This window comes from Pezoporus occidentalis, unplaced genomic scaffold, assembly GCF_034315485.1.
Source record: "Pezoporus occidentalis ecotype Australia unplaced genomic scaffold, CSIRO_AGI_Poc_V1 ctg6, whole genome shotgun sequence".
Lineage (NCBI taxonomy): Eukaryota > Metazoa > Chordata > Aves > Psittaciformes > Psittacidae > Pezoporus > Pezoporus occidentalis.
This window is the reverse complement of record NW_026915943.1, coordinates 513,687-540,128: the sequence shown is the minus strand read 5'-3', so window position 1 is coordinate 540,128 and position 26,442 is coordinate 513,687. Positions and strand designations below refer to the sequence as shown.

General features: G+C 46.3%; 1 protein-coding gene across 2 annotated transcripts in view; it reads right to left on the bottom strand.

Annotated features, from left to right (window-relative positions):
• Positions 1-26,442, bottom strand: part of FCHSD2 (FCH and double SH3 domains 2) — a 149,495-nt gene that overhangs the window by 30,343 nt on the left and 92,710 nt on the right. The window contains exons 9-11 of one of the 2 annotated variants that reach the window (XM_062639140.1): positions 12,740-12,862; positions 9,414-9,509; positions 8,330-8,401 (exon numbers count right to left, since the gene is read on the bottom strand). In XM_062639140.1, the coding sequence (XP_062495124.1) occupies positions 8,330-8,401; positions 9,414-9,509; positions 12,740-12,862 (291 nt within the window). The remainder of the gene's footprint in view (positions 1-8,329; positions 8,402-9,413; positions 9,510-12,739; positions 12,863-26,442) is intronic. The other variant, XM_062639141.1, reaches the window with a different exon arrangement.

The window sequence follows — 26,442 nt, the reverse complement described above, 5'->3', positions numbered from 1 at the left end:
AGGCCGTTTCCTCTTGTCCCATCCCTTGTTACCTGAGGGAAGACAGGCTTGGAGCAAGCTGCTCTAGTGGAAGGTGTCCCTTCCCGTGGCAGGGGTTGGAAATGGATGAGCTTTAAGACCCCTTTCATCCCAAACCAGTCTGGGATTCTATGATCCAAAAAGCTGTTTAGGAAGGAGAAATGCAAGGTGAGCCAGCAGGAGAAGGGTAAGAGAACGAAAGACAAGGAATACTTTTCAGGCTAGGTGCAAAGCCTCCAGCCATGCAGAAGGGATGGATGGTGGTATCAGGTATTTGAGAAGGTGAAGTGCTTTGATTTGGTGTCAAGGAAGGCAGACAGTTTTATTTGGAATAGACTGTTGTAAAGGCTGCAAACCGAAGTGATACCAAATGGGAGATTTTTATGCCTTCAGATTATACTGTCCTCATGGGAGAGGCAGTAATACCAACTTTTGTGAACATCCTATCAGAGGATTTAATTGAAAATGAGGCAAAAATTAGTTCAGCTTATTTTGTTCAGCTAAGCTCCTTTTCATCAAAATTGAATACAGCTTTTATTCTTCCTCATCCTCTTCTTGTCAGAGAGCTCAGGGTAGCAGAGTTGAGGGGCTGTAAAAGAGATGATTTCCAATGGCAGAAGCAAGCAAAAGAAAGGTGGCTTTAGGATCTCTGAGGCCCTCAGCATAAAAAGGATGTGGAGCTGTTGAAGCAAGTCCAGAGGAGGTCATGGGGATGCTGTGAGGGCTGGAGCAGCTCCGCTCTGGAGCCAGGCTGAGAGAGCTGGGCTGGGTCAGCCTGGAGAAGAGAAGGCTCCTGAAGGGGAGACCTGAGAGCAGCTCCAGTGCCTGAAGGGGCTGCAGGAAAGCTGGAGAGGAGCTTGGGACAAGGGATGTAGGGCCAGGCCAAGGGGAATGGCTTGAACCTGCCCGAGGGGAGACTGAGCTGAGCTCTTAGGCAGAAGCTCTTCCCTGTGAGGGTGCTGAGGCGCTGGCACAGGGTGCCCAGAGAAGCTGTGGCTGCCCCATCCCTGGCAGTGTTCAAGGCCAGGTTGGACACAGGGGCTTGGAGCAAGCTGCTCCAGTGGAAGGGGTCCCTGCCTGTGGCAGGGGTTGGAGCTGGAGGAGCTTTAAGGTCCCTTCCCAGTCCAAACCATTCTATGATTCACTGCTATTTGACCTCTTTAATTACCTACATGAAGCTACTCCACCAGGTCACTGCAAAACGTAGAGGCCAAACACATGGATCCATTTAGACAGATCCAATCCGTAAGATAACATTAGACCTCAGTTTTCCCTCAGCTTATTGGAGTGAGCACATTCAGCTCCTTCCAGAGCTTCCAGCTGAGTCTTAGCAGCTGCACATCTGAGCAGAATGGGTTGACATTGCCTCTCCTCTGTAAGACATCTCATGATGAATTTTCAGTGTTCCCACTAGTCTTGGTCCTTCCCAGCATCTCATTTTCATTAAGCAACAATACAGACTTCAGTCACTTGATAACCTTCTGCATTACCCCACATGTGTTTTGGGGTTTTAATCTATTTATCAAAAGCACTTGACCAGAAAGAATGAATGCAAGCTTTGTGGCTGCTCCTAAGGGCGTACTAAACCAGAAGAGGATTGTTACTGGATCAGACTGGTTCTATTAGTTATTCATAAAGCAGAACTGCAACCAAAGAGACCTCACCCTTGCTTCAAGGTCTAAAAATAACATAAAACTGGAGAGAAACCTAGAGCTGTGGTCTGTGTGGAAACCAAAAGTACAAGGAGGAGACAAGGTCTAGAGGCAAATAGAGTCTTCTGGGGAAGAAGATGAAAACAAGGGCTCCTGAGCTGGACAAGAGCAGAGCGCGTGGTGGATACACATGGTCTGAAATACCTGCCTGAGAAGACAGTGCAAGGAGAAAGGTTTTCATCCCAGCAGGACCTGGAGTGCTTCCTGAATAACTGGAGCTGGTATGGTGGGGAGAGCCTTCAGTGCCCTGTGAAGAACCAGTTGCAGGCACTTAAGGTGGCTCTGAAGGAACTTGTAAGCGGAGGAGCTTATAAGCAGCCAGATGAGTGGCACAGAAGAGCATGTGCTTCAGGAGGACTTCAAGGAGGACCCAAGAAGTCTGCGACCTCAGGTAAAGACAGGATAGAGAGGTGCATGAAGTGAGAAATGAGAAACCAACTGCCACTTAAATAGGGATGAAGAAAGGAGCTAGAAGCAGAGACTCTTCATTAGAGACTGTAGTGACAGGACAAGGGGTAACGGGTTCAAACAGGGGAAGTTTAGATTGGATATAAGGAAGTTCTTTCCTGTGAGGGTGCTGAGGCACTGGAATGGGTTTCCCAGGGAGGTTGTGAATGCTCCATCCCTGGCCGTGTTCAAGGCCAGGTTGGACGAGGCCTTGGGTGCCATGGTTTAGTGTGAGGTGTCCCTGCCCATGGCAGGGGGTTGGAACTGGATGATCTTAAGGTCCTTTCCAACCCAAACCATTCTGTGATTCTATGATTCTAAGCACTTGCTTAAGTGTTTTCAGGGCTGGAACTTGGTGGTGGCAAGATATCCAGCTGTCCAGTGACTCAATCTAACCTCTTCCCCCAAAAAGTGGGAAAGCAAAGCCACTTACTATGGCCAAGGAATGAAGGAAGAGGCAAAATAACCCCGAGCTAAACATAGATGGACCTTGTGCTGTTCTCTCAGGGTTTGGATTACAGTGAAAGCAGCGTTTAGTGCTATAAATTCAATCAGGAAACCAAGAGAAAGTTCAAGATGACTCCATCTTAGAGAGCAGTGATGCTGTTTCTTAAATTAACAGATGCATTTAGGTTGTAGACACACGTTGCTTCTCCATTGTGGTCTGAAATGTTGCAGGTGCAGAAGATGCCTTAAGACAGGGTCAAACACACCATTGCTCTTATTTAAGCTGTTATATCTGGATGTTGTTGGCACATGTACAGCTTTAAGAGCAAAAAAGAAGTTGGATCTTGAGCCTAAAAGCTCCTTAATTTTGTAGCTGTAGACTAAAATAGTTCAACCCAGGGGAAAAAAGGAGTGAACATTTACTGCATGCAAATCACTGGCACAAAACACACCTAAAACTCACAGTCATTTCTTTTACAGAGCTGAAAGTAAGGGGTTAGCATGTCAGTGGTGCAAAGCAAGTTCAACCTCATGGTCAACACTGCTCGAGGGGAGGAAGGACTATGCATGATGTATTTCACACTACTCATAGCTAAAAAGCAGTAGTAAGAGTCAAGTTTGGTGCTCCCAAATGGGAGCCCCCACTTGCAGCACTGTGTGCAGTACTGGAGTCCTCAATATAAGAAGGACATGGAGCTGTTGGAGCAAGTCCAGAGGAGGCCACGAGGATGCTCAGGGGTTGGAGCAGTTCCTGTATGGAGCCAGGCTGAGAACACTGGGGCTGTTGAGCCTGGAGAAGAGAAGCTGTGTGGAGACCTCAGAGCAGCTTCCAGTGTGTGAAGGGGGCTGCAAGGATGCTGGAGAGGGACTCTTCATCAGGGACTGCAGTGATAGGACAAGGGGTGATGGGTTCAAACTGAAACAGGGGAAGTTCAGGTTAGATATAAGGCAGAAGCTCCTCCCTGGGAGGGTGCTGAGGCACTGGCACAGGGTGCCCAGAGAAGCTGTGGCTGCCCCATCCCTGGCAGTGTTCAAGGCCAGGTTGGACACAGGGGCTTGGAGCAAGCTGCTCTAGTGGAAGGGGTCCCTGCCCGTGGCAGGGGTTGGAGCTGGAGGAGCTTTAAAGTCCTTTCAACCTAAACCAGGCTGGGATTCTATGATACTCACTGCAATTAATTTTGTATGTGTATTTTCAATAGTGCACTTCCATTCTCACCCTCATAATTAAACTCCTTCCCCTCAGCTATCACAGCAGCTCCAGCCACATCCACCTTATCCAAATGCTCTTTAATGGGTTCTATTATAACTAGAAACACAGAAAAACTGCTGCCATTAGGGATCCAAAGGGACAAAGGAATACCTTTAGAATCAACTTTGACACGGAGAAATGGATATCATAGATCTTTTCAATGTGATATACACAAAGATCTATTACTTAAGTGGCCACTTCTTTCACATATCACTTCTGCTCTCTGCTGTGTTAGAAATGATGCAGAGCTTTGCTTCAACAGTGTTTCCTGACTCTAAAAAAAGTGAATACTAACACAGTGGTCTCTAAATTCCAATAAAATCCATTTGGTATGAGCCAATTTCAGCTCATTATACTTGAAACCAATCAGAAATGGGGCTAACGTTCGAACCACAGTAAGACAGACATTAACTCTATGGCACGGACTTCCCCCTTTTCTTCCAATTAAACCTTCAATATCAACCTCAAATACGAGTATTATACCTCAGTCCTCCTTGTAACAACAATTGGGGCATGGGGGAATGAAGTAAAACCAGTTTTAGTTGTGCTGTCCACACACAAGATGTATCAAATCATACAGGGAACGTATTGCTCTGCTGAGCATTTCCTTACCTCAATGACTGCATTTCTCCTCTTCAGTAATTCCTAATGCTTTATACACTGATTAAATTAAATCTTCCTTTTTATATATCTATATATATTTAGCTTCAACAAAGCTGTAATTAAAACCAGCCACCTTCCTCTGGTCTGGTATTGAAAGCACAGACTTCTCTAAATACAGAGAAATCAGTGCATCCTCTGAACTTGTTAGGCTGGGCTTACTTGGGTGAGGGATTAATTCTTACTAGCAGTTTACATTTCATAAGCCTTTTGTATTTAAATATTTCTATTGAACATATTTATATGCAATAATTAGATAAGGAAAAGTAAAATAATCATAATGCATATATGTATAATATGATCTAAATATATAGAATACGAATACTAAATAAGCCTTAAATCTCTTTTAAACATGGAAATACATTCAATAGTAAATGCTGACCCGTGTAAACATCTCTGTCTGTGCACAGAAACCTGCTGAAAGCGAAGTCTGACAAAGCACAGCCTGATTTCCACTTGGGCAGTGATTTCCATTCACTTTCCAAGCCCTGAACACTTGCAGAGCTGAGGAGACAAGTCTGGGCACAAGCAAGACTGATGCCCTTCTGTAAGTATAGGTTACATAGCTTCTATCACATAGCCTGATACAAGCTGCTCAGAAATACAAGATATTCTGCATATGATAATGAAAATCATCCTTATTGTCCCAGTTTATCCATTAAACTTCCCATACCCAAAGACCAAGGGGTGAAACACCAAAAACTTTCCACTGAACGTGCCGAGATGTTGTTTTTCTGCAGCTTCAGTGAGAAACCCCCATTTATTCATGTGAGAAGCTGCCACACACATCAGATCTGGCTCCGGTTTGTACTTGCGTGCTCAAAGAGGATGAAGGCATCAGTTAACGTCCAGGGGAAGCTACGGTCACAGGCAATGTGGATAAAACAACAGGAAAAGGGCCTCAAAAGTTTAGTGTCAGCTTCTTGTTGCCATTATCCCCCTCACCGTGGACAGGCTTTTTGTCATGGGGCTGCTTTTCTCACACGATAACAGGCAGTTCAAGGAAAAAAAACCTCTTTTCCAAACAGGAAACAGAGAAAAGCTGGCTCATTTCCTTTGGATTTTGCCCTGTTCTTATGGCCAGGGCTTATCAGCGAGGCATGGGGACAGCACGCTTCAACACAAGAGATTCCTGTGGACTTAATACTTGCCTTGTGGGAGGATGCTGGGTGGTTAAGTTGTCACTACACTGAGTATAGCAGCAGCCCCAGTGTGCCAGTGTGTGCTGAATGGTTTGTCTTGTGAGGCTAAAGGGGGTACAAGAGACTCCTCTCTGTTCTCCACCTTGCTGCAGTGGCCCAGCCTGATTTGTCAATTCATTTATTGACAGTATTAGATTTAAATGGGAGTTAATGAATGATTTCTTGCTGAACACTTCTGAAGCAAACCATTCCCTTGTAGAGGGACCTGCACAAGCTGGAGAGGTGGGACCATGTGAACCTCATGGAGCTCAACCAGGCCAAGGGCAAGGTCCTGCCCATGGGCTGGGGCAATCCCAGCACAGGCCCAGGCTGGGAGAGACTGGATGGAGCAGCCTGAGGAGCAGGACTTGGGGTGCTGGGTGAGGAGAAGCTCCCCATGGCCCTGCTTCAGTGTGCGCTTGAGCCCAGAACCCCCCCGTGTGCTGGGCTGCACCCCCAGAGCGTGAGCAGCAGCTCAGGGAGGGGATCCTGCCCCTCTGCTGTGTGAAGGGGAGACCCCCCCCTGCAGCCCTGATCCAGCTCTGGGGCAGCAGCACAAGAGGGACATGGAATTGTTGGAGCAATCTGTACCTGAGTCGAGGATTTCATGGCCATCCAGTCAACATTAGCTTTTAGCCACAGCTCTAAATGCAGATTTGAGGTGGAAAATGTAAAACTAGAAGGTACAACAGCATTCAGAGCTTTGCACTGAATTGAGTTCCACATCCACATTGCTTATTCCTCTTGCCTACAATACTCACAATCCCAGTCAAGTGCCATGAAATGCTCCAAACTTTGACCCCAGTCACAGTGATCAGGTATTCAGCCTGCAGAGTGGCCAGGATTTGCTCTTGGAAAGGATGTGATTAGATGTATTCATCACTCTACTTACATTCCTTTGAGTGCTAGTCCTCAGTGGGAAAATTATCATGCATAACCCACACAAACTAAAAGCAACTGAATCTCAGCAGATCATCTACAAACAGAATAGGTGGCAAAAGAATGCTTGATCAATGGAACACAATGACTTAAGAATTCATAGCCTGAGCAAATCCCTCATTCCCTTGTACTTATTGATTAATAGTGGTGAATGTCGAAGTCGAACCTGCTGGTGCTCAGCTAGAACCCTGTTAGCTGAGCATAATTCCAGGGATCATAAAGAAGCCTGCAGAGCTTCTTTCTTGCTGTGAGAACTGGTTACAGCACAAGCAGCTGGAAGCTCAGAAACATGCAGGGCCATAAAGAAATGCAGTCATTCTGCAGCCCAAGTGGGTCAGCCAAGTGAAGAAGTCACTGAAGGTGAAGAGGTACTGAGAGTCCTAGAGACATAGAATCATAGAATGGTTTAAATTGCGTGGGATGGGGCAGCCACAGCTTCTCTGGGCACCCTGTGCCAGCGCCTCAGCACCCTCACAGGGAAGAGCTTCTGCCTAAGAGCTCAGCTCAGGCTCCCCTCGGGCAGGTTCAAGCCATTCCCCTTGGCCTGGCCCTACAGACCCTTGGCCAAAGCCCCTCTCCAGCTTTCCTGCAGCCCCTTTAGGTATTGGAAGACTGTTATAAAGTTTTCCTGGAGCCTCCTCTTGTCTGGGCTGCACAAGCCCAGCTCTTTCTGTCGCACACCCCATCCCTGGCAGTGTTCAAGGCCAGCTTGGACACAGGGGCTTGGAGCAAGCTGCTCTAGTGAAAGGGGTCCCTGCCCATGGCAGGGGTTAGAACTGGATGAGCTTTAAGCTCCCTTCCAACTCAACCCATTCTATGATTATCCTATGAACAACCCATTCACTGCTTTCCAGTCTCCTGAAGTCAAGCAGTACATGCAGCTCACGTGTCTGCTCTCAGACCACACAAGCACCATGTCAAAGAATCATGTAATTTTCAATGTTGAAGAGTTTAAACAAGATGAATTACATCTCTGTTTGACATGGGGAGAGCTCTCTGGATGAAGAACAGGATTAAATTAGTAATAGGGCTGCATTTCATCAGCATGTACTAATAGCTGCCAGTTGTTCTACAACTTCCCTATTCACATTAGAGAAGGAACCAATTACACACACCACTATCTGGAGCTGTGAAATTTTAATTCATGCCCCCAAAAGATTAGAATAGCAATTACAAAGTGCTGTGTGAGTGCAAAAGGGAAGTGTGCGGCTGATCCCCACAAATAACCCCATTAAATTGCTTTTTCCTCCTTTAACTTAAAGTCTCATTGTGGAAAAAGCTTTTTATTTTCATTTGATGTGTCTATCTATATATTATGCATTATTATATTATGAATGATGGAGGTCTGTCAACCTGTTTCCCCAGGTCTAAAATGGAGTCCTAAAAGGATAACGGAGGTGCTCATCCACATCAAGGCCACACTGGATGGGGTAGGACCAGGCTGGATGGGGAGCTTGGAGCAAGCTGCTCTATGGAAGGTGTCCCTGCCCGTGGCAGGGGGTTGGAAGTGGATGAGCTTTAAGGTCCCTTCCAACACAAACCATTCCATGATTCAATGGTTCTATGGATTATACATATCTTATGCATTCTGTTGCCACCTCTATATGAGTGTTAATCCAGCAACCCAAGCTTCATGCAACAAGGACACAAAGGTTAATCATAAATACTACATATACCTCTGCTATTGTCATTCTCATAGCACTGACAGGTGAGGGCTCAATATCCACCAGTTGAACTGCATTAAAACTCTAGATGCAGAGATGGCACAAGGAGGAAAACACACAGCAGTGAAGGTTAGACAGCAGGGCAAAGACAGTTAGAAGGGTTCTGCTCACTGTGTTAAGGACAAGGTTAAACTGTAGGGAAATAACTGATTCTATACAAAGGAGCTGGAAGAAAAATCAAACTCACAGTCTGTTACAATGGAAAGACAAAGGAAATTGTGTTATAGATGTGAGGATGTCTGGAAAAATCACTCTTATGTATCTGTTCAGAGGGTTCTTGAAGTTAATCACCTGGAGATCAAGACACTGCTCTCCAACTCCTACTAATGAATTCATGTAATAAAAAGCTGCACAAGTTGAACTTTTTCATAAAGATCCAGCCTTATTTTCAGCTGTGATTTCTTAAAATAACTTCAGTAATGTGAGTGGGACATCAACAACCCACTTGTATTAAAGTACGAGCTGGAAATGTATTTATATACTAAGATTTACACTGTTTTAATGGCATTTGGGGGCAGCACTTACACCAAAACAGTGTTTTCTGAGGGTATTTTGGAATGCAATGCTTTAACAGTGTGCTTTCTGTATCAGCTACTTCTGCTATGTGTTGGTAGGTATTCCTTGAGTAATTTAGAGGTATATGGACACTTAGTTGGCACAGCATCACACATGATGTAAAACAGCATTAGTGAGCACTAGGAGAACCTCACCAACATGATAATAAGGTAACAAAATGTAGTAGGAATTACACTGAAAGCAGAGGAACACAGGACTGGCAGGCACAATCTGGAAGCACAAAAAGATCCTGCTCTTCTGTGGATGACAGGGAGCCTGCTTGATGCTTCTGTTACAATGACCCACCTACTGCCAGCAGAGCCGCTGGACTCAAGGTCACCTTCCTTTTCTTTCCCATAAATACAGATGAGGTTAAACGAGAGGGGAACACCAGTGAGCGTTATTCCTGTACTCATTTATAACAGCATTCATCAAAACAGAGCAAGAACAAAGAACTGAAGGAATCCAGGAGGGTTCTTACAGTGTCGCTGTCGCTTGGTTGGAACTGGAAAGGCTGCGGTTTGTGAAACACTGAGTTCTCCTGGAGGAAGAGCTGGAGATTGTAATCCCTCACCACCTGCAAACAAAAAGTGACATTTAGATTCATTCTGTAAATTTAAAAACATGCTGTACAGTGAAATGAGGAAGTGTTTCCCATAGAGCTCAAATCTGCAAAACCCTGAATGCACTAAAAGATTCCAGCGGGACCTGAGAGCAGCTCCAGTGCCTGAAGGAGCTGCAGGAAAGCTGCAGAGGGGCTTGGGACAAGGGCCTGTAGGGCCAGGCCAAGGGGAATGGCTTGAACCTGCCCAAGGGGAGACTGAGCTGAGCTCTTAGGCAGAAGCTCTTCCCTGGGAGGGTGCTGAGGCGCTGGCACAGGGTGCCCAGAGAAGCTGTGGCTGCCCCATCCCTGGCAGTGCTCAAGGCCAGGTTGGACACAGGGGCTTGGAGCAAGCTGCTCCAGTGGAAGGGGTCCCTGCCTGTGGCAGGGGTTGGAACTGGATGAGCTTTAAGGTCCCTTCAACCCAAACCATTCCATGATTCTGGTGTCCTCAAAATAAAAAGGACATAGAACTGTTGGAACAAGTCCAGAGGAGGCCACAAGGATGAGGAGGGGCTGGAGCAGCCCCTGTATGGAGCCAGGCTGAGAACACCGGGGCTGTTGAGCCTGGAGAAGAGAAACTGCGTGGAGACCTCAGAGCAGCTTCCAGTGTGTGAAAGGGGCTGCAAGGATGCTGGAGAGGGACTCTTCATCAGGGACTGAAGTGATAGGACAAGGGGTGATGGGTTCAGCTGAAACTGGGGAAGTTTAGATTGAATCTAAGGAAGAAGTTCTTTACTGTGAGGGTGCTGAGGCACTGGAATGGGTTGCCCAGGGAGGTTGTGAATGCTCCATCCCTGGCAGTGTTCAAGGCCAGGTTGGACAGAGCCTTGGGTGCCATGGTTTAGTGTGAGGTGTCCCTGCCCATGGCAGGGGGGTTGGAACTGGATGATCTTAAGGTCCTTTCCAACCCAAACCATTCTATGATTCTATGATTCTGTATCGGCCATTAACCCATGAAAAATACAAAGTCAAACTGGGGGAAAGCCGCAACTCTGGAGTAAAGACTATGTGGTGTCACTGCTGTAAATATTTTTCCCTCCTCTTGTGGATAATTTTGTGTGCACAGCTCTCTTATACAGCTGAAATGTCTGATTTTCACACAAATTATTAGTTGCCAGAGCTGAAAAGCCTCTTTGCAGTAAGGCATACAAAATCAGTTATCAAATTCATCTCTTAGGCAATTGCTTTCAGAGGAAACTCTCAAAGCTGCGTTTTGCCGACCCAAAACTCCTTCAGCTCCCAAATTTCTTTAATGATCCATTCCAGACAGAGTGACATGTATCCCCAAACACTCTCTTATGTCACAATTTACACATGTTTACAAAGAAAACCTCAGTGATGGCAGCGTGAAAATAGAGCAGTGCTGCTTGAAGAACTCTACAGAGTATTTCCTGCTTCAGTTGCTGGAAATACAGAAATAACAGCATGAAATTATAAATAGCTATTAGCAAAGTGAGGGTTTAAATGTACAGAAGTATATAATAAGGATGGTGTTTATCCCAAAATAGCAGCGTTGTGTACGAGCACGGATTCTGATTATACTCTATGTGCAGTGGTAAATACAACTTGTTCTCCAACGCAGCACAATGCTGATGCTTGTGCTGCTGGAAAACTGAACTGTAAGAAATGATCTTCAGTTAAAGAAAGTACATGGTCCTCCAGGGTCAATAATGCTCTCATGTGAAACAGTGAAGTACATAATTACTGCACCCATTTGAGCAGTTGGACACAAACACATTCAAATGTATGGAAAACACACAGGGAAGGTCCACAGGGCGTCTACACTGGGAATTCCCATAGAGAGAAATTCAGAACGTGCTAAAGGAGGAACCATCTGCAGCTTCAGATGACTCTCAGCACTGACCAGGGCGTGATGATCATCCATGTCATCTCCAGTCATACAACCACGGGGTGGTTTGTGGTGAAGGGAGCTTAAAACTCATCCAGCTCCAACCCCTGCCACAGGCAGGGACCCCTTCCACTAGAGCAGCTTGCTCCAAGCCCCTGTGTCCAACCTGGCCTTGAGCACTGCCAGGGATGGGGCAGCCACAGCTTCTCTGGGCACCCTGTGCCAGCGCCTCAGCACCCACACAGGGAAGAGCTTCTCTGACACTCAGCATATGAAAATCACAGAATGGTTTGGATTGGAAAGGGCCTTGAGATCATCCAGTTCCAACCCCCTGCCATGGGCAGGGACACCTCACACTAAACCATGGCACCCAAGGCTCTGTCCAACCTGGCCTTGAACACTACCAGGGATGGAGCATTCACAACTTCCCTTGGCACCCAGTGCCAGTGCCTCAGCACCCTCTCAGTAAAGAACTTCTGCCTTAGATCCAATCTAAACTTGCCCTGTTTCAGTTTGAACCCATCACCCCTTGTCCTATCACTGCAGTCCCTGATGAAGAGTCCCTCTCCAGCATCCTTGCAGCCCCCTTCACACACTGGAAGCTGCTCTGAGGTCTCCACGCAGCTTCTCTTCTCCAGGCTCAACAGCCCCAACGTTCTCAGCCTGGCTTCCCTGCACAAATGAGCCCTGTTTCTGTGTGGGTGGTTCTGGTAAACACAGAAAGGAATATTATGACTGCACCACAGTGGGAGCCCAATGGCTATTACATGTATTTGGGGGTTTTTCAGCCTTGCAGATGAATTATCCAAGTATCAAAACCATCCTGGAAGTGATCATGTATTTCTGATTCTGGTTGCTTGACAAAGCAAACAAACCATGCTCACGACAAGGCTCTGATCTGTTTTCTCTGTCATGACTAATTCAAAGGAGAATAAATCCCCTAATATTGTGGTATTGAAGTTGACAGCCAATGATTAAGAGATGATCCAAACTGTTTCACCGGGATTTGATGGGAGGGATGACTAACATGGGTCCACATCCTACAGTGCACAACTCTCAGCTGCCATTTCTCTTTCCAAAGCTGCGTAGTGAGTATAACTGAACATCTCTTGAGAGCTGTTCTATAAAGAATGGGAACTGTGTAAATGCACTCCGGAGAATATAACCTGGGTGGCAATAGGAAAAATTCCCACCAGGAAAACCAGCTCGTTTCTTTTAACTGAATACCACTCACAAGCAACCAAAACTAATGAGCCTTCAGGCTTGTCCTTATTCTGGAAGAAAATCCTAAGCCTGGCAATGACATATATGCTCCAAGTATTCAGTTACGAAGGATCATGCAGTTCCAACTTACCCTGCTGGAAGTCTCCAGTAGAAATTGGAATGTGTTTTGTACAGCTTGGCATGTCTCTAGTTCAGTCCTGCTGAATGCCATTAAATAATCCTTAAGGTGATCATATACATTCCCATCAAGAGCCTGCAGGAGGGGAAGAATTTAAGAGAATTAAAAAGAATACTTTTATATGTGATTTATTAGGATTCATATTTTGAGATTTAAGATGACCATACAATTTATTTCAAACCCATTTTCTGGTTTAAACCCAGTCAGGGAATTCGTTCCTCACTCCCCGCACTTCTTTCCCTCCCCCTAACCCTTAAACCTAACCCTAACCGTCACCACTAACCCTAACCCTAACACTAGCTCTAACACTAACCCTAATCCTCACGCTAACAATAACCTGTAACCCTAAACCTAACACACCACCAGAACCATAACACTAACCCTAAACCTTACCCAAAACCCTAACCATAAACCTAACCCAAATATTTAACCCTAAAGCCTAACCCTAACACTACCCCTAACTCCTAACACTAACGCTAACCCTAACCCTAACTTGTAAAATTAAACCTAACACTTAACCCTAACCATAATACTAATCCTAAACCTTACGCTACCCCCTAACCATAACCCCTAACCCTAACACTTAACCCTAACCCTAACTCCTAACCCTAACCCTAACGCTAACCCTAACCCTAACCTGTAAACCTAACCGTAACCCTAACCCTAAACCTTACGCTACCCCCTAACCATAACCTCTAACCCTAACCCTTAACCCTAACCCTAACCCTTAAACCTAACCCTAACCCTAACCCCTAACCCCTAGGTTAACCCTTAACCCTAACCCAGGACACCCATGCACCTATACTTATTAGCCTTGGATAGTGTCTGGCGGACGGCATTCATTTTTGACAAGCAGGAATGACAGTGCTTCAGTTCCATTAGATGGCACCACAGAGCATTGTAGTATCACCTCCTATGAAATGATTTCCCTCCAGTTGTGTAATATAGCCATAGCAGAACAGTGAAGTCAGGTCTGGAGAAGAGGAGATGTGATTTATGTCAAGGAAGGCACGTAGTAACTATAAGGATACGTATGAGGCTTCTCCTCAAAGCACTTCCTCGCTCCAAATGACATCTCCAAGATGCCCAACATCTTTATCATTCAAATACAGTTATTTGCTGTTAAAACCCACTGATAACAGCTGCCATTTCACATCAGCACAACAGAACTCTTCTGTACACAGAAATCCCCAATACATCACAAAAAGTTATCATAAATTGAACAGTTATAGCAAAGTTCAAGCTCAAAAGCCCTGTTCCAAACCAGAGCTGGAAAATCACATCGCAGGGCCTGGGTTACACATTGGTTTAATGCAAGTTCTGCCTTAAACCTGCAAAACTGTAAGTGAAATGATAATTCCATTTAAATGCTCAACTCTGGATATAGTTATCTACACTGTCTCTATATATTTAATGATACCAGATTTCACAGATATCCATTGGAGTGGTATACTCAGTGAAAGAGTGTACATCAGATTTCAACAGAGTCAAGAATGCATTTCTATATAACACTGCATTTGCCTATTTAAATCATCTTGAAAACTCAGGGAGAGAAAAAGGGTGAAATTGTGGAAGCCTACAGCAAAGTCAAGCCCAATGTTAAAAACCAGGCTAATAGACACATGTGAATCAGACACAAATCAGAGAATCCCAGCCTGGTTTGGGTTGGAAGGGACCTTAAAGCTCCTCCAGCTCCAACCCCTGCCACGGGCAGGGACACCTTCCACTAGAGCAGCTTGCTCCAAGCCCGTGTCCAACCTGGCCTTGAACACTGCCATCACCCCTCGTCCTATCACTACAGGCCCTGAAGACAACTAACTAACCATTATGAACTAACGAGGAACAAAAGAGGTTGTCCTTCTGCAACAGAAGTTCCCCCCATCAGCACAGAGCCACAGCAACCACCTGATTACATTAACTGACACACAGACATCCTCACTAAAGGATGCTTGGAGGAAAATAATAGAATTGATTGACTGGAATTCTCGCATCCAAAGAAGTTTTATATCCAAAATCCACTTCATGCTATAGAATTTTCCCCATCCTCCACCTCCCGAGTATAAAGTCCTACCTAGCAAAGGCTGGTTTTTTTCCCCTTCAAGTCTTAGACATTAAACCTGCCTGTAACATGCCGGTACACAAAATTCCAGAGGTCAGGAAAGAGCCAGCCAGGCCACAGTGCCAAACCAGCAGCAAACATGGGAATTTCCTCCAAGTCCCCCAGTGTCAGCAGCTCACTCAGCCCTAAGCCATCAGCAACCCGTATCCAAGCCCAGCTTGAAGGGTCAGCAGCCAGGGCGGATCCATGAGGCCCCAGCCATGGAAAGGCTCCATGAAGGGAAGGGAGAAGCAGCGTATGGCTGGGAAAGAGCTATAGGTTTACTTCTCCAGGGTGTTTTAAGTGATGGCAGCTTCATCAAATGCTCTTTTCAGCATCACATATTTAAAAAGAATAATGAAATATGAGCTTATGACTGGGATGTTCTATTGATAAAAATGCCAAGAAATTCCATGAAAAACCTACTGCGACATATATGCAGGTTCATGGAATCCCAGACTGGTTTGGGTTGAAGGGATCTTAAAGCTCCTCCAGCTCCAACCCCTGCCACGAGCAGGGACCCCTTCCACTAGAGCAGCTTGCTCCAAGCCCCTGTGTCCAACCTGGCCTTGAACACTGCCAGCGATGGGGCAGATGTTCAGCTCTTCCCTGTCTTGGTATAAGACACCTCTACCTGAATTCATCCTGCTAATCCATAAGGCACACTCCAAGGTTAGCCCAAGTATTGTTAACACTTCATGAGCTTTTACAAAGCTGGAGGGATGAGCCCACAGCATCACTGTTATAGGAGTGCCCAAGTTACCATCCCATCTCAAGAACATTTGATATCACATCAAACACACACTGTCCCAACAGCACGGCTGTCTTATACACAGGGGCACGGAGCAAGCTGCTCTAGTGGAAGGTGTCTGTGTCCATGACAGGGGCTGGAAACGGATGAGCTTTAAGGTCCCTTCCAACCCAAACCAGGCTGGGATTCTATGATTTTATGGTAAAAATGCCAAGATTGGTTGTGCTTCCCCAAAAACCACAATTTGAAGATTTTATGACAGGGCATATCTGCTTCTGAAGCTTTTCAGCCCAAACACCAGGCTCGAGTTGTGCTAATACATGTAAATAAATAGCTGAAGCTTGGCAAAGCAATTCTAAACGCTGTTTTGCAAAGCAGCTGTGATTTTTGCCTTCCAGTGTGCTATAAACCCGTATTCCAGAGCTCGCCCCCACCTTCCTATAAAGCCCATATGTTCATTTTATGTTAAACCAGCAGGAGGGTTCACAGCATTTAACTTGAGCCTTCTACAGCCCTGATGCATACGCTGGAGTTTGTCACTCTCGGTTCTTTACAGTGGAGAGAAGTTGGTACTTGTGTGGTGTGATTCAGAGAATCCCAGCCTGGTTTGGGTTGGAAGGGACCTTGAAGCTCCTCCAGCCCCAACCCCTTGCCATGGGCAGGGACCCCTTCCACTAGAGCAGCTTGCTCCAAGCCCCTGTGTCCAACCTGGCCTTGAACACTGCCAGGGATGGGGCAGCCACAGCTTCTCTGGGCACCCTGTGCCAGCGCCTCAGCACCCTCACAGGGAAGAGCTTCTGCCTAAGAGCTCAGCTCAGTCTCCCCTCTGGCAGGTTAAAGCCATTCCCCTTGGCCTGGCCCTACAGGCCCTTGTCCAAAGCCCCTCTCCAGCTTTCCTGCAGCCCCTTTAGATACATAAGAAAAACCATCAAAGAAAAGCATGTCAAAGCACCAGGAACCCCCCCCATCTGTCAGCATGTGGAAAGTGTGTCACAGCCTTTCTCCCTTCATTAATTAAAAGCGGTTTCAATATGATGAAGTTCTTAATTACTGTTAAGAGCTGCCAGATTTGAACTCAGTAAAGGCCACACAATGCAGGTGTGGTTGGGAGCCAGGAGAAGCCAGGGCTGCATGTGCAGCTCCAACACACAGAGAGCATTCACTGCACAGCAAACGTAACATCCCACCAGTTACAGGGCACAGAGCTACCTGCTTACACATTGCTTTCAGTGATAATGTGGTTATTCCTTCTAGAAATGGCGATTATTGTATGAAGCCGCATATGTTAGTATTAAAACACAAGATCTGACTCGCTGAACTATGTGATATAAAGACATTTCCTCTGGGATCTCATCACCTGAATCTCATTCACTTACAAACACCCTGACCCAAACCTCTGAACATCACCATTCATGTTGCAAATACAAAGTCTTTTCAGGTTTTTTGATCAAACAGCTTGAAGGGGGAACTGGAAAAAGAAGGATTTCAAGAAGCCCAGCCCATATTATTCCTCTACAATGGCTTTTGTTCTCTCTCTGAATCTCCAAAGATTAGTAAATCACTCACTGGGTTACAATCACACTGAAATCCCATCTATTTTTCAACCTCAAAAGGAAATCAAGGTTTTCTTCTTTATTAAAACCCAGATCTGACATCAGTACCAAGACAATACAAAGCACCACACAATTACAACGTCCAAGGGTAGATAAAAGTCAATGATTTATAACAAATAATGTCTTTACAATGGAACTGTCGAGGTAAAGGTGCAAAAATCCTTCCTCACCTGAGTCCAAGCTTTAGAAAATACTGGATGAAATCAGGACTGGGAAGAACTGATACTTAACAGCACTGGATACACAAGCAAATTAAAGTGTATTTCTACAGGAAACCCTACACATTAACTCTAATTCACCCTGGGAGGGTGCTGAGGCGCTGGCACAGGGTGCCCAGAGAAGCTGTTGCTGCCCCATCCCTGGCAGTGTTCAAGGCCAGGTTGGACAGGGCTTGGAACTGGATGAGCTTTAAGGTCCCTTCAACCCAACCATTCTCTGATTCTATGATTGCCTAGAAATATATATTTCTAGAAATATATATATAAATATATACAAATATATAGAGAAATATATATAGAAATATCTAGAAATATATATATATTTCTATAGTCAATATATTTTATATATTCAAACATAGGCATTTATGTTCTTGTATGTTTCTGAACTCCCTAACCCTCTGTGGAACCTCGTTCCTTCCATGACACAACCATCATGGATCAAACCAAGTATCCATGTGAAAACACCCTTCCCTGCATGGGCTGATACAACTCAACAGTTCACTTGAGCTGATTTTGCCTGTGCTGAAGCATGAAAAACCTTGGTAACTGCTTCATAACCTGCCACCACGGCTCTGCCGGAAACAATAGAGCTGATGTTGATGGCAAAGAATTTCCTTACATGGGTGGAGGTCACATAACAAAGTTAGAGCTGACCTTACCCTACCCAGCCCAGAGCCTGAAACTGGGAAGATAAGGAGAAGTTTTAACTGAAGTGAACAAAAATCATTGTGTCTGGGCAGTGCTAACGGTGCTGTGCAGTCAATGGCATTGCAGGAGGGTAACGGGACTTATTTCCCTCTTCAATCAAAGCAAATCCCTATATGAGAAGGGAGATCCCTATCACAGATGTTACCTTCTCTCTATTGCACCTTATTAAAAATGAATATTACATTCTTATACCACCCTGTTCTCATTTGCATCAGAAACCCTGTTTTATCTGTCCCTGATCTGTGGTGGGTTGAAATCAACCTGTAACCCAGTTACAACAGGGACTCGATATTCTACCCTGTATTTCTTTAACACCACTCAAAACATAAATCAGATATCAGGCATGGTGAGAGGAGCTTTTGGAGTGGTTGTGTTTAAAACTTCTCCCTATAATCCATTAACTAAACAGCGTGAGCTCACGGATGGGACAGTCTGGGAATATTCCGTTGGAGGATTTTGGGAAATGAGCCTCCAAGTGTTTGAATTTTCACATGCAAATGCATCCTTCATTCAAAAGGAATGAAAAAGGAAAGGTTGGGGTACAAAGAGTAACAGGCATATTTTTAATAGGAACTCTTACTGTTAAGACATCCTTCTGGATCTAGGAGAGGCGAAGCACACAAGTAGTTTGCATGCATTTTATCCCAAGCATAGCAACAGATCATAGAGTCATGGAATAGTTTGCGCTGGAAGGGACCTTAAAGCTCCTCCAGTTCCAACCCCTGCCACAGGCAGGGACACCTTCCACTAGAGCAGCTTGCTCCAAGCCCCTGTGTCCAACCTGCCCCAGGGATGGGGCAGCCACAGCTTCTCTGGGCACCCTGTGCCAGCGCCTCAGCACCCTCCCAGGGAAGAGCTTCTGCCTAAGAGCTCAGCTCAGTCTCCCCTCGGGCAGGTTAAAGCCATTCCCCTTGGCCTGTCCCTACAGGCCCTTGTCCCAAGCCCCTCTCCAGCTTTCCTGCAGCCCCTTTAGGCACTGGAGCTGCTCTCAGGTCTCCCCTTCAGGAGCCTTCTCTTCTCCAGGCTGCCCCAGCCCAGCTCTCTCAGCCTGGCTCCAGAGCAGAGCTGCTCCAGCCCTCGCAGCATCTCCATGGCCTCCTGTGGCCTCGCTCCAACAGCTCCACATCCCTCTTGTGCTGCTGCCCCAGGGCTGGATCAGGACTGCAGGGGGGTCTCAAGAGAGTGGGGCAGATAGCAAGAATCATCTCATGTTATTTGACAATGAAGGATGGAGCATTTTAAAAACTCATCGAAACCCCAGAAGTAATAAAGTCAACAGCTCGAGTCAGCTGCCTTTGCCAAACTCAGCAGTATTCAGATCAGTGATACAGAACTGCATTTCCCAAGGACATCAAGAAAGAAAGGAAGGAAGGTCAGGAAAACCCATCCTTTTCAGTTAACAGTTACGTGCCATAGTCATTTTCCCTTCAAAATGCTGACTCCTGGTAGTAATTTATTCTAGGCATCAGTATGTCTGAATAGAGAGGAAGAGCTTGCTGCCTTCAAGTCTTTTTCTGCTTAGATTCTCCCATCACTGCAGTTGTTGTCACTGCTGAACAACCTTGTTTTCTCCATTAGAACATCGTAACATAAATCAGGCCTGATTTTGTCAACAAAATGGGACTACTATATATAAATCACCACCAAACCCAAGATCAAAGCACCAGAAGCATCCCCAGACATCAGCCCTGCAGCAGGCACCTCTATGCTGATGGGAACCTAGTGCAAGCTTCTGCATTTCTCAGTCTCTGCAGCCCTGTAGGAACAACCCTGTAGTGTCTGCACCGATGACAACACTGAAGTATGAAGTTAAGGAATCCCAGATAGGTTTGGGTTGGAAGGGAGCTTAAAGCTCCTCCAGCTCCAACCCCTGCCACGGGCAGGGACCCCTTCCACTGGAGCAGCTTGCTCCAAGCCCCTGTGTCCAACCTGGCCTTGAGCACTGCCAGGGATGGGGCAGCCACAGCTTCTCTGGGCACCCTGTGCCAGCGCCTCAGCACCCTCACGGGGAAGAGCTTCTGCCTAAGAGCTCAGCTCAGTCTCCCCTGGGGCAGGTTCAAGCCATTCCCCTTGGCCTGGCCCTACAGGCCCTTGGCCAAAGCCCTTGTAACATAAGGAAAAAGGCTTCAAGACGTACAAAGTGTCCATTTAAATGCACAATGGTTGAATAAACTCTGCAAGTTTCCTCCTCTTCTCCCTGAACCTGGGGAAGGAGCTTTCATCACAGCAAACTTGGGAACAATAAACACTAGAAGGCAGCAAGGGCCCTGCCTTCTGTTTGCTCACATTCCCATTTGGGGCTCATAAACACATGCTGCACTTTACCCTACCCCAGAGCTTTGTATTTTCTAGTGTCAATGGTTTTGGGCTTGTTTGCAAGTTCTTTGTTTGGTCTCATTAGTCCCTTGGTGATTGTTCTGCACATCATTTTGTTCCTTTCCATTAGGGCAGGGTCATTGTTTTTAATGACACAAAACCTTTGTTGCTGGTGAACTGAAGCCTACTCTGAGCACAGAAGACTACAGAATGGCCATCAGGAGATGGACATCACCCTCTCCCAATCCAAAATCCCTTTAAGAAAAGCATTAATACAATTAATGACAGTATTAACAGAATCATAGTGTAATAGAGATGTGTTGGAAGGGACTTTAAAGCTCCTCCAGTTCCAACCCCTGCCATGGGCAGGGACCCCTTCCACTGGAGCAGCTTGCTCCAAGCCCCTGTGTCCAACCTGGCCTTGAACACTGCCAGGGATGGGGCAGCCACAGCTTCTCTGGGCACCCTGTGCCAGCGCCTCAGCACCCTCACAGGGAAGAGCTTCTGCCTTGTATCCAACCTGAACTTCCCCTGTTTAATCATGATATAACAGGGGGAGAGGAGGGGAAATGAATCAGGTCAAGCTCAAGAAGTGATTTAATTAAAAGACAGTTTAACATCACCAGAGTTCATTGTGTTCACTTTTCTGTGGAGTTTTTTTGCTCATCGCTGTTAGCTTCTGGTGAGAACGATACAATCCCTAAACCCATCAATACTGGTTCAGGAATACTGCTTGGAATGTGGGGGGTTTGGTGCCAAGCTTTGTGCTGGGGGTGAGGGGAATCTGTTTAAAAGGAACAAACCTGTCACAGCATTTTTAATTACAGCATCCAGACTAAAAGCCATCCTTCTCCTCCCCCATTGGTGCTAATAGGACTGCATCCCTAAACCGTCAGCACGATTCCTCTGGGAACCAATAAGAACAGACGACTGAAGTAATAAAGCCCAGTTGGCATGTGGAATTCCCGAGTGGTATTTGGGAAACACGGATTAATCTTCAGTGCTGCAATGCAGCTGCCCTACCTTTGGCACAGTCCTGTGATGGTTTTTCCCTGCATTGTTCCAGAGACTTTCTCTCATTGTTGCGTGATTCTATAACGATGACAGTAATCACAGCGCTGTGACTCGCAGCCATTTGCCTTTTCAGGACATGGGGCTCATTGGTGCGGATGACAACAATGCCCTAAAATAGTTTCACTTGTTTTGGTCCGTAAATGTTAGGATGACTGGCAAAGAGTCTTGGTAATCCTTTAGTAAAGTGCCTTGTTAGGACTGAAGGGTTCACTCTATGGAACATGCTCTGCCCTTTGCACAGTATCACAGAACAGGGTTGGAAAGGACCTTAAGATCATCCAGTTCCAACCCCCTGCCACGGGCAGGGACACCTCACACTAAACCATGGCACCCAAGGCTCTGTCCAACCTGGCCTTGAACACTGCCAGGGATGGAGCATTCACAACCTCCCTGGGCAACCCATTCCAGTGCCTCAGCACCCTCACAGGAAAGAACTTCTCCAACCTGAACTTCCCCTGTTTCAGTTTGAACCCATCACCCCTTGTCCTATCAGTCCAGTTCCTAATGAAGAGTCCCTCTCCAGCATCCTTGTAGCCCCCTTCACACACTGGAAGCTGCTCTGAGGTCTCCACGCAGCTTCTCTTCTCCAGGCTCAACAGCCCCAACTTTTCTGAATGGAGGGCTCACTCTACGAACCATGCTCTGCCCTTTTCCTCCTCTAATTCATATCTTAACATCAAACTGGAACAGTTTTTAATTTCAGTTGGAAAATAACTTCATTAGTCTGAATAATGAATAATATTTGTGGTGTGGATTGGCCAGTGCAATGTTACCTCTGTAGGACCACATCAAACTTACATCTGTTTGGGGGTAACAATCTCAAATCATAGAATCACAGAATGGTTTGGGTTGGAAAGGACCTTAAGATCATCCAGTTCCAACCCCTTGCCATGGGCAGGGACACCTCACACTAAACCATGGCACCCAAGGCTCTGTCCAACCTGGCCTCGAACACTGCCAGGGATGGAGCATTCACAGCTTCTCTGGGCAATGCTCAGTTATAGATTAAACTTACTGGAGTCTTTAGTATTGTCATCACTAAAGGTATGCTGTGAGCATCTTTGAACAGCCTGGTCACTGAATAGGTTGCTGGAAGTGAAAGGTAACTTTAAGCCCATGTAGAGAAAAAGAAAACCATATGGCAGTGATAAATCCAAAGAGCAACTGGGGACAACAGCCTGTGGTGGAGCAGGAAAGGGTTCGGTCAACAGATTTATTTGATGGAGTAAATGAAAATCACACTAGACCTCATAGCAGCCTTCCAGTATCTGAAAGGGGGCTATAGGGATGCTGGGGGGGGCATTAGGGACTGGAGTGATAGGACAAGGGGTGATGGGTTCAAACTGAAACAGGGGAAGTTTAGATTGTATCTAAGGAAGAAGTTTTTCCCTGTGAGGGTGCTGAGGCACTGGAATGGGTTGCCCAGGGAGGTTGTGAATGCTCCATCCCTGGCAGTGTTCAAGGCCAGGTTGGACAGAGCCTTGGGTGCCATGGTTTAGTGTGAGGTGTCCCTGCCCATGGCAGGGGGTTGGAACTGGATGATCTTAAGGTCCTTTCCAACCCAAACCATTCTGTGATTCTATAACTGATGTTAAACTGATAATCCGACAATCCCAGACTGGTTTGGGTTGGAAGGGACCTGCAAGCTCATCATACACGGGCCCTGGTCCAAAGTCACTGAATAAATGCCCATGGGGAAGAGTGAAACATGACAGAAGTGGGTCATTTCTTAAAACCTGAATTATTTGGCCATACACAGCCACGAATGTTTGTGAAGCTGTCACTTAGAACAAAGCTGCTTTTCCCTCAGATCTGCCATCATCTTTTCATCCAGCTCTTCCTTAGGACTCTCTATCTCCCTTAAATATCTCTTATTAAACTGAATTCTTATCTATTAAATTGAACCACTCTAGGGTCTAATAAAGCACTGAACAACTTGATTAATAGAAGCAATTAAGAAACTTTAGTTCTAATATTCTTTAGCTTGAATTAGAAACCTGATTCCTACCCAGCTCCACATACGTGGGGCTATACGTCAGTCGAAAGGAGCTCCTCCAAATAACCTGAGGCACCCAAAAACCAGATTATTGCCTTGATTCGTTCAGATGTATTTTCTTCAGGCATCTTTACTCATTTTCAGCTCTTGTAACTTTGAGTTATAGGAGATTAAAAGCCTTGAACATCAGCATTGAGACCCTCCTGAAGGTTTTGAAAGCCCACTCTCAACACTGTCCAACGCTGGGGAGTCACCACTTCCCTGGGGACATTATTCCAATGGCTCAGTGTTCTCATTGGGAAAAGCTTTCCTCTTGTGTCCATTGGGAATCTCCCAGCAGTAACTTGTGCCCATCACCCCTGGGCTTTCCCATGGGACTCCTTGTCCAAAGGGAGCCTCCATCTTCCCTGCAGCCCCCCTTTACCTCCTGGCACATGGATCAGGTCTCCCTGAGCCTTCTCTTCTCCAGCTGAGCAGTCCCAGCTCTCTCAGCCTTTCCTCACTGCTGCCCAGCCCTTGGAGCATCTTTGTGACCCTTCTCTGGAGCCTCTCCAGCCCAGCCACATCCTTCTTGTACAGCAGGACCAAACCTGAGCACAGTATTCCAGTGATGGCCTGACCAGCACCAAGCAGAGTGGGATAATGACATCTTCATCTGGTAGGGAATATCTGTTTCCCTTGCATGACAAGGATGTTTATCCTGCTATAAAGCCTTTTTAGCAGAGATGACAACTTGAACAGATGGGAATTTATCATCTCTATGAAAACCAGCAGGTAGGTGCAGAAATCATACTGCAGGATCCCCCCTCCTCCTCATCTGGCTGAGCTTTGAGCCATCTTTCCAATCACTTGTCTCTCTAGCAATCCGTAAGTGCTAAACAGGAATTTCTCGCTCCTAATGCTCTTCTGTGGCCTAATTCCACATGGACCAGCTCCATTCACTTCCTTTCAGTGAAGCGCACACTGAAGGAATAGTTCTTCTTCTTCTGATACTTACTGGACACCCATTTATTGCCGATGGAGGCCTGACCTGCCCAAAGAAGCTGAAACCTGAGGTTGTGTGATGCCTTTGGAGCACACGGCACCATAAAGGCTGATAAGCAGGAGGCCTGAATTCCACTTCAGGAAGGAATTCCAAGGCAAGGAAGTTTTCTGCGGACTGTGCCAAAAATACAGCTCAAACAGCCGCTACCCAAGGCTGACACTGATGACAGCTCCTCACCTCCGTCCATCCACCTATGCTGTGACCTCCACCGTCACCAAAGGGACTTCCATTGAGAAAGAAAAGCAAAGATTTTGAAGCATCTCATTCTTTGACAGCCACATGCCACGAAAACACTCTCAATTTGGGGTTCAAACTGAAACAGGGGAGATTTAGGTTGGAGATAAGGCAGAAGCTCTTCCCTGTGAGGGTGCTGAGGCGCTGGCACAGGGTGCCCAGAGAAGCTGTGGCTGCCCCATCCCTGGCAGTGTTCAAGGCCAGGTTGGACACAGGGGCTTGGAGCAAGCTGCTCCAGTGGAAGGGGTCCCTGCCCATGGCAGGGGTTGGAACTGGAGGAGCTTTAAGATCCCTTCACCCCAAACCAGTCTTAGACTCTATGAATGCGGAGCTGCTAAAACCAAACCCCTGTGATGATCTGTTCGGGATGCGTGTCCATGAGTGCTAACCTTGGAATGTCGCATGTTTCCAGTTGCTCCACCTGCCTCCCCACCAGCGCTCCCCAGGTGCTTCCTGAGCTTGCCTTTTGCCTCCGGGAGCCGCGCCGGCTGCTTCTGCCACAGCCAAGTATTTCGGGAACCGCTCTTATTGTATTAGAGAGCGGCTTGGAAACACGATGGCAAAGTTTCATTTCCTGTTCAAAATGAGCACGTTTATGACATTGGACAGAAAAAGCCTGATCCAAACCCTCAACGGCTTCGATATGAAATCCTTAAAGAGCCCCAAAGAAGTAAATACTGAAATGAAAGGGTTAGAAAGTTTTCCATTAACTCCTTCAATGAGGTGTCTTGATGAGACCGCCCAGATTCGGGAGTAGCTCCATCCCCTTCTTAACCCTTCCTTGTGCCCTCTTCCTAGCAGTGACTTTGGGTTTCTTGTAGCTTTCCATTAATTCTCCTTGTTCTTGTGCTTTACATCCCCCTTCCATCACTGACAGAATCACAGAATGTTTTGGGGTGGAAAGGGCCTTAAGCTCATCCAGTTCCAACCCCCTGCCATGGGCAGGGACACCTCACACTAAACCATCTCACCCAAGGCTCTGGCCTTGAACACTGCCAGGGATGGAGCATTCACAATTTCCCTGGGCAACCCATTCCGGTGCCTCAGCACCCTCACAGGGAAAAACTTCTTCCTTAGATCCAATCTAAACTTCCCCTGTTTCAGTTTGAACCCGTTACCCCTTGTTCTATCACTACAGTCCCTAGTGAAGAGTCCTCCTCCAGCATCCTGATGATTTCCCTTTGTCCCTTCCCAAGCCTCCTCCAATCACTGCCTCCTGTGAACCATCTCATGTAAATACACCCCTGACTCTCCTACCCAGGAAATACCTTTCATGAGCATCTCTAAAATCACACCACATTTCTTCACCATCAAGCCATTCCTGAAGTTGTTTCTGTCAAAATGCCAAAAGAAACCTCGCTGACAAGGCCGAAGCATTATCAAGAAATAGCTTTATTATCCCATGAAAAATGATCCTTGTTTTAGGATAATTAAGTGGCCCTGATTTATGCATCAGGCTCTGTCTTTCACTACACAATCCCCACTCATGGAGGAACAAATACTCAGCCCCCAGGAAATAAACAGCCTTTCTGGACTAAATGCTTAAACAGGGAATTGGTTAAACCACATTTAACAGTGGTTCAACATGAGGTGAGACAGAGC